Source organism: Myodes glareolus, chromosome 7 (assembly GCF_982192425.1).
Source record: "Myodes glareolus chromosome 7, mMyoGla1.1, whole genome shotgun sequence".
Taxonomy (NCBI): Eukaryota; Metazoa; Chordata; class Mammalia; order Rodentia; family Cricetidae; genus Myodes; species Myodes glareolus.
The window spans coordinates 16,721,714-16,730,394 of NC_142032.1; the positions used below are offsets into that span (position 1 = coordinate 16,721,714).

Consider the following 8,681-nt stretch of genomic DNA (forward strand, 5'->3'; position numbering starts at 1 on the left):
TGGGCCTGTCTTCTCTCTAGAGCCTTAGGTGGAGCAGCCCTGTCCAAAAGGTGGTCTTTGACCACTAGAGTCCAAAGGGATCCAGGGCAGTGGTACTGGTAGGATGCGACGGGAATAATGCAGGATACCTGGGGGGCAGGGGTGTCTTCCACCTAGGTCTCTTACTTTTGCTGGTTAGTGAGCCCGCTGCTCGGCACACTCGCAAGGCGCTAATGCAATGAGCCTCGGAGGCTGTTGAATTATTCACGTGCCGTTTATTATGAGAAGCCTGACTCAGGCCTTTTCTGCACCCGACTAGCCGCGCAGACCGGCTCCTACTTACCCTGGCCTCTCCCGCTTCTGTGCCCCAGTCTTTCCACCAGGACTCATAGCCTAGGCTTCAAGCCGGTCCTGTACTCAGCGTCCTCCCCACGGCGGGGAGGCCTTGGTGGAAATGGAGAGTGCCGTTAGCATTAGTGTGTTTGCCGCGATCCCAAAGTCAGTAAAAGAGAATCTCAAAACTGAAAGGTTACAGGGAGAAGGGAACCTACCTTGTCGGCCCATCCACCAAGGCAAGAGTATAGCGCTCAGCCCCTCCTCTCACGGGCTAAACAGCATCCCAATAACCAAGGACTGGGGTTTACCAAGGCCAGGAATTCACCTGTTTGGGCGACAGAAGGATGCACTCCCTCCTTCGGGGCTGACACCCTATCTTGTCTATTTTCCTTGCTTCTGAACGGTTCCCCCCTTAACCACCTACCCAAATGCTTCTGGTTTTTCAAAGGGCAGTGCTAATACCAACTTCCGCCTGGAACAGAACAAGCAAGTCCTTCAAGGGTTTCTGTACCCTTGTCACTGATCCCCCAGGGCTATTGGGATGCAGTGGGTGTGTTTTCAGCCCCTCCCTTCTGCACCTCACTCCTACGCAATCTTCAGTCTTTCTTCCTCACCATTTCTGAACCCGTAATGTGGCAGCGAATCAATCCTGTTAAAAACAAAACAACGCAAGGAAATCCAATTATTAGTTAGACCACAGCTGGATCCAGACCCCAGCATCCCCAGCACCCCTTTGCCCCTTAAAGAATGCCGTCTTTGTGCACCTCTGTAAGTGTGAGCAACAGAGCGCCTCACACTCTGCACGCAACTGACAAAAACCATGGACCTACCCTCTCCTGGATCCTCGGCCTCCCTTAGAGGCAAAGACCAAGCCAGTTCTCTAATTGGCTCCTTTGTCTCTTATCCGTTTGGTTTATTCATTCAACAAATGCCTGAGGAGCTCTTGATATATGCCTGGCTGGCAAGGGGCACACAGAGTCCTCAAGTTCATAACCAGATGGAGAGAGAAGCATAAGGGTTGACACAAACCATCACGTGTCTGGCAATGTGACAGTGTCTCCCAGGGAGTCTGTTGAAGAGCAGGATAGGGCTGGGAGGATTTCCCCAAGGTGGTGAGTTGGGCACTATTATAGGGAAAGAGTTGCCAAGAAGAGAAGGGACAGAGGCCATTCTGACCCTGGATAAGGGCAGCAAAAGCTTGGAATAAAAAGAGATGTCTGTTCTGGAGGCTGCAGAGACTGGGTAACAGCAGACCTTCAGCATCTCTGGGGAACTCTCCCATCATGCCTGCTTCTGCCATTTGGTGATGTGTCTGTGTTTCCTCCGTACTTCCAAAAGACATTTAGTTTCTCTCCCCCCCCCCATGAGGCAGAAGTGCCTTGATACAGTGGTCTAAAGGAATTCATTCCTCCAGAAAAGGGAGGGAGTGAGCAGTCATGTGTGCTCCCCACAAAATGGCCCAGACAAAAACCCTGCCCCCACCACCACAGACAGAGGTCAGGAGAGCTATGCCTAGCAAGGGGAGAGCAAGGCAGGTTCAGAAGTAGGCTTGGAGTCCAGACTATATTTTGGAGCAGCTGGCTTCTTAATTCCTAGGCTTGGGAGGAGGCAGCTCCCCTTCACTTCGCCATTGGTCTACCTCCCTTTCCCCAACCGGCCTCCTTCTGTCCTTTGCCTTCTCTGGATCTTTGGTGGAGAAACCACTGTGTTATATATTAGTCACAGAAAAAAAAATGTGTTCACTTGGACTTCCAGACAAAGTTTACACAAAGTGTCTGGAATCTTCAGAACTCCTGAAACCTGTTCACAGAACCTGTGGAGACCTCTGGCTAAGACTCTTAGGAATTAGAGAATAAGAGTACAGACTTTAGTCGGGAAAACAGTAGTGTTCCAATCCTGATTAATCCCAGACAAGCTGTGTGACTTTAGATCGGCTCCTGACCGTCTCTGTTCCCCATTTTTCTTATTGTAAAATGAGGAATATTAGTAATAACTACCTCAAAAAGCTGTAAATTATCAAATGAATAAAGCTTAGCCAGGATCCAAGCAATGTAAGGGCTTATGGTATTTATGGTCATCGTTATTGTTCCTATTTTAATAGATGGTGGCCAAGGACAGAATGTAAAACCCACAATGAATGATCTTAGCTCAACCAGGTTGATGGGATTTTGGAAGATTCTTCTACAATGAAGCACTCTCTGAAGTTCAGGGATGGACAAAGTACCAGTCCCATGGAAGGAAAGCCATTCAAACTAAAGATCAAGTTTGTCATACGGAGTGGTGCCAGCTCCAGACCGAGAGCAGATGGTGGTCCTTACCAGAACATGGGAATAAGTAGAACTATCCAAATAATCTGGGTGGAATCTGATGGAGCCTTGGGAATGAGTTAAGTGAACTGTTATCCTTTACTAAGAAACAATTTGTTTCATTTGTGTCTATAAGGTTCTCTTAGAACACAAATCCATGACAATTCGTGAAATGCTTATTCCCCCACTTTGTTTGGGCTATTCCCTAAATTAGAGGGTGAACAGATTTTTTTTTTCAGAATAATCCCTTCCATTGGGGATGGAGTAAGGCTGGACCCTGGTCTTGTAACCAGTGAGCTATGATTCAGTGGTAATGGATACATGGACAACAGTAGGTGCTTCTCAGAGGAGGTGGAGGAGGTTCCAGGGTCCAGCTGCCTTCAGCTTCAAATGAAAACTCCCCAGGCCAGATGCCTGAGTGTGTGTGTGTGTGTGTGTGTGTGTGTGTGTGTGTGTCCATTGCATGGCAAAGGGTCCTAGGAAGGCATCTGGATGGAAACACAATCGGGACTCTGATGGCTGGGTTCCTCCATCCCTCTGAACTTTTGGATTCAGAAACTTCCACTCCATTTTGATTCTTGGACCTCTCAACTCCTCTAAGCTGGCACAGTCTGGCACAGAGGCATTCCCCTCCCGCTGTAGAATCATTTTGACCTTATTTGCAGGATGAAAACCCATCTGACATATTTGATGGGTAAGAGCTGGATGTTTCCTAGGATTGGGTAGGTCCAGGTTGCCTGGAGTCCTGTCCCTGACTGATGCTCCTGAACTCAAGGGTCTAAAACTCTTTTGGGGGGCGGTGATGGGGGGGAGAGGATTCTATCACTAACTCAGAATATACTCAGTTTCTCTTCAGGAAGAATGCCAGAGGTCAGTGAACTTGGGTCCCCAGGATTCTAGAAGATCTTGGTCCTGTCCCACACTTTTTTTTTTCCGTGAGGGCTGGGGGACTAAGGATAGGGTAAGCCTTCAGGCTGCAGCAGTTGAACAGGTTTCAAGGTGGCCTGGACAAGTGATCTGGGCAAAACGAACTGAAACAACAAAATGCCAGGTGGTACCACACTTCCCTGCACCCTCAAACTGGCTGTGCTCCTGAGTGCGGCTGATTGAGAGGCCAACCAATTAGGCCAAGGAAATAAATCCACGGGATAGGGCAAGGCAGGAAGGGGAGGTGCGTGGAGGTAAGAGCAAATGACGGTAGAACGTCCTCCCTTGGCATGACACTGCGAACAAAAACCCCAGAGAACAGAGTCTTTCTGCTGCCCGGGTCACATTTCACCCCTGTTGGCAGTTACTCAGAAATCCTCAACTCCACTGGTCTTCAGAAACTGGGAGATGAACCATCCCAGGCACTGGTCTTAACCTTAAGGTTTAGTCTTCATTATACCAGCAAGGGGCAGGAGCAGGAAGTCCGGAGAGGGCAGGTGTGTGTTGTGTCCTCCTCTAAGTCTTTCCTGACTTTCTCTCCCTCGGGTTCCTCTCCACCAGTCCCTAGACTTCCACTTCACGAAGCATCTCCTGGCTTCCAGGATTCCAGGGATGGCAGAGGCAGATGCTGTCTGAGAGACAGTGGGTGATGCATTAGGGCATCAGGACCTGGGATGAATCTATGGGGGGGTAGGACCTCTGTTATCACTATTTCTGTCTCAGAGTACCCCCCCCACCTCACTCCCCATCTTCTAAAAATGCAGGGTGAAGATTGGGAAGGAAGTAGAATGCCAGCTTCAAACATTCTCAAGCAGGCTGGTCCCCCACCACACTGGGGCCTCCAGGCAAGACTTCTTTTTCTTTACTCCATCCCCTTTAAGCCAGAGAGTTACAAACCTTGATTCCCAATCAGTTAAACTGAGACAAGTAAGTCTGCCTCTGATGTACAGAGGATCTTGTACAGAGAAAGCCTGTTCCTTGCCACCAGAGCAAGATAAGTTTCTCTCTCTCTCTCTCTCTCTCTCTCTCTCTCTCTCTCTCTCTCCCCCTCCCTCTCTCTCTCCTGTCCCTCTCTCCTTCTACTCCCCCCTTCTGACAGGGAGGGCCCCATTCTTTTAGCCCCACTCCCTGCTGGGGTCCACCAATTCCCCCGCTGCTTTTAGAAGCCTTCTCTGGCCCAAACTGTGCTTCTGGACCACACAGGTCACTCAGGAGTTTACAAACAAAGCGAGTCTGCTGTTTGCAGCTCGTGGAGAGAGAACAATTCTTCCTCCTGGTTCCTACACCCTCTTCACGCTCTTCCTTCCCTCTTTTTCCAAGGGAAGAAGTGGAAAATTAGGGCCCAACACAAACCAGATGGAATAGCGAGAGAAAGGGGCCCCAGAGCACAGCCCCCTGCCGTACCTCAAGGGAAAAGAAAGGCGCAGCTGAGGTTTAATCCTGCTTGTATGCCCAGAGGTTCATAAACGTTTAAAGAAAGACACACGGAGAACCAAACACAAATACACACATTGAAAAAAAAAACACTTTCAAATAACGGTGCACACAAAATGCTCGCCTAACATTCCAGGCCCACAACCACCAGCCTCACTGGTTCCCTGGCCTCGCTGCGAGTTTCCGAGAGCTCAGCCCTAGCCGTGGCCCGGCCTCTTCCCGGTCCCCACCCCGCATCCGGAACAGCTGGAGTCGGCCCTGAAGCACACTCAAGCCCTGTGCCCGGCTGGGCGGGGCGGGCAGCGGGGCCCCGGCCCTGGCCGGGGCAAACAGCAGCGGGGAAGCCCGCAACCCGCCGGAGTAACCCCGACACCAGGCTGAGTTTCCGTCAGACGCCTTTCATCAGACGTGAGGTGGCCCTAGCTGGCCACGAGAGCCGCGGCGGGAGGAAAGAGTGTGCAAGATTGCAGAAGGAGGTAGGGCGCCCGCCTCAGGCTCAGGCCAGGGGAGAGGCTTGCAGAACCGCCAACTCCTCCCTCCGCCTTTCGGGGTGGGGAAGACTGAGCTCTCCAATCGTTCCCCTCCCCCAACCCTTAGGATCCCCACCTCTGTCCCGTGCCGCCCACCCAGGGCTGTGAAGCCCGCTCTGACCTTCTAGGGGCCAGCCCCCGGGAGTCTTTAGCTTCTTCTTTTCCAGGCACACGGCCCAGGGCTGCGGTTGGGTGACAAGGGAGTCTGGGAATAGGGGCGCTGGGTTCTTGATTTGGAATCATCAAAGTCCACGTTGGGCTGTAGCGGGGCCCGCCCGGGCTCCAGTTCTTACCTGGCCCGTGCGGTGGCCGCGTCACTCGGCGGCTGGGGCTCCTGGTGCCCTTCTCTAGCTCCACAGCCGCGGCTTGTAGAGCCTGAGACCTCCGGACTGTCCTGCTATCGCGTCCGGCCAGGCCGGCGGGAGACCGGTGTACCGAAGTGCGGCTCTCAGTTTGGGGTGGGGGCGGTAGCTTTTTAGTCACCCCAGGTTCGGGAGCACTAAAGGCGCCTCTAATGTAATTTACAAACATCTCGGGCCGAGTACGGCGGAGAGCCGGGACTGACAGGCGCATTAGGCAGGCTAATTCCAGCCGGCTCCTCCTACCCCCGGCCCGCTAATTAATGAGCTTCCCAACTTAGAGCCGCCTGCATTGGACAGACAGAGAGTGAAAGAGAGGGCGAGGGAGAGGTAGAGAAGGAGGCGGACGGGGGGAGCAGAGTGGAGTGAAGAGAGGGAGGGAGGGAGAGAGAGAGGGAGGACAGGGGGAGAGAGAACAGAGAGAAAGAAGAGAGAGGAGAAAGACGGAGAGCGGAAAGAGAAAGAGAAGTGCCGCTGCAGATAATTGATTACTCCTCGATCAAGGCTAACTTGTTAGCAATAGTCAATTGCCCCGTCTCTCCGCCTCCCCTCGCAGTCCGGGATCGGCGCCCTCGCCTCGGCTCTTCCAACTGCCGCCGCCAGGACCCGGGGCCAGGAGCCGCCGCGGCGGAGCCACCTGACACCTTTAAATAGCACCGGGGCTGGCGAAACTGGAGCCCGGCGCGGCGCTTCCCGGCTCCGGCCCGGGCTTGCTGGAAACCCCGGCGGCGGCGGCGTCCGCGTCAGAGCTCTCCTCCCGGGGCCCCGCGCCGCTCCGCCTGCCGGGGTCGCCGCGCTAATCGGCCCGTTGCCCGTCCGCACCCTGCCCGGTGCGGCCTCCTGCCTTCCTTTCCCACCGTCGGGAGCCCGAGCTGCCCGCGGGCTGGGTCTCCGCGGCCCGAGCCTCCCCGGCCGGGCCCCCAAGCGAGGCCGAGATGACTTCCAAGGAGGACGGCAAGGCGGCGCCGGGGGAGGAGCGGCGGCGCAGCCCTCTGGACCACCTGCCGCCGCCCGCCAACTCCAACAAGCCCCTGACGCCGTTCAGCATCGAGGACATCCTCAACAAGCCGTCAGTGCGGAGAAGTTACTCGCTGTGTGGGGCGGCGCACCTGCTGGCGGCCGCCGACAAGCACGCGCCGGGCGGCTTGCCCCTGGCCGGCCGCGCTCTGCTCTCGCAGACCTCGCCGCTGTGCGCGCTGGAGGAGCTCGCCAGCAAGACCTTTAAGGGACTGGAGGTCAGCGTCCTGCAGGCAGCCGAAGGTAGGCACAACCTAGATTGCCCTGCCCTAGTCGCCCACACTCAGTGCCCAGTACTTCGTAATTCCCCCGCCTCTACCCACGCCGGCCGTCAGGTCTCTCCTAGCTTCTGCAGCCAAGATGGGAGTAGAGATAGGTGAAACAGGACCCTATTTCCTAGGGACCTCTGTGTCCTGAGTCGGGGTGATCTGAGAGAGGTGGGGGGAACCCAAGCTCTCGCTGAAGTCTGACCGACTTCTTAGAGTCCCCATCGGCTTGGATGCTCCCTGACTTTACTCCTGTAGTGGAGGAGGGGGGGAGAGAATCTTTTCCTGGAAACTTCTGGGTAGGATGGAGCCGGGCCATTGGGAAGGGATGGAAAAATCCGTGTCCACAACACAATTGGGGAGTCTCTGTTTGGCTTCCATGTACTCTATGAGACTTCAGGTCTTTCAGATCAACTCTTAGGGAGCAGAGATCAAAATGATTTTTCCTAGGGAATTCCAGGAGATCAAAGACAGGAGGTTTCCCATGGCACAGCTTGCTCTGCTATAGAGACTGGAATCAAATTGAAGAGGGAACAACAGTGAAATGGGCCTGGGTCTGGTGGAGAGTTATGGGATACAGTCTGGGTGGGGTCTTCACTCTCCCGTTGCGAGCGTACACTGTCATTTCTTTCCAGGCCGCGATGGGATGACCATCTTCGGGCAACGACAGACGCCCAAGAAACGACGAAAATCACGCACGGCCTTTACTAACCACCAGATATACGAGTTGGAGAAACGTTTTCTATACCAGAAGTATCTGTCACCGGCAGATCGCGACCAAATTGCGCAGCAGCTGGGCCTCACCAACGCACAGGTCATCACCTGGTTCCAGAATCGGCGCGCCAAGCTCAAGCGGGATCTGGAGGAAATGAAGGCCGATGTAGAGTCCGCCAAGAAACTGGGCCCCAGCGGGCAGATGGACATCGTGGCACTGGCCGAACTCGAGCAGAACTCGGAGGCTTCGGTCGGCGGCGGTGGCGGCTGCGGCAGGGCCAAGTCTAGGCCCAGTTCTCCCGCGCTCCCCCCAGGCGCCCCGCAAGCCCCGGGTGGTGGGCCATTGCAGCTCTCGCCGGCCTCTCCACTCACGGACCAGCGAGCCAGCAGCCAGGACTGCTCAGAGGACGAGGAAGACGAAGAAATCGACGTGGACGATTGAGCGGCGCCCTGGACCTTCTGCCTCCCGGGCCCCCAGCGCCCGCATGCCCGCCGCCTCCCGGACCGGACCGCTAAGGGGAGCTGGGACCTCCTCTGCATCTCCTGCCTCCACCCGTGTCTCGGGCCCGGACTTGGCTCCTGACAGCCACCTCTTCCCTCTCGAAGCAATAAATCCGGGCCGGCCGGCGGGGCCGGCAGCCACATGCGGCCTCCGCGGCCCCGGAAGCCCTCGCCGTGCAATTCTGTATGGCTTCTGTATAAATATTTAAGCCTATATAGAGGGTTCCTCCTACCGCAGCCTGATCTTTTTCTTTATTTTATTTTATTATTATTATTTTTAATCTCAGATATTTCGATGTTGTCAAAGCCCGA

The 8,681-nt window shown here is 54.8% G+C and overlaps 1 protein-coding gene across 1 annotated transcript; it reads left to right on the plus strand.

The window, feature by feature from the left end:
• The first annotated feature begins 6,806 nt into the window (after window positions 1-6,806).
• On the plus strand, window positions 6,807-8,362 carry Lbx1 (ladybird homeobox 1). The gene is made up of 2 exons (XM_085692648.2): window positions 6,807-7,131; window positions 7,790-8,362. The coding sequence occupies exons 1-2, from the start codon at window positions 6,807-6,809 to the stop codon at window positions 8,308-8,310; spliced, it is 846 nt and encodes a 281-aa protein (XP_085548774.1). The 3' UTR covers window positions 8,311-8,362.
• The last annotated feature ends 319 nt before the right edge of the window (window positions 8,363-8,681 follow it).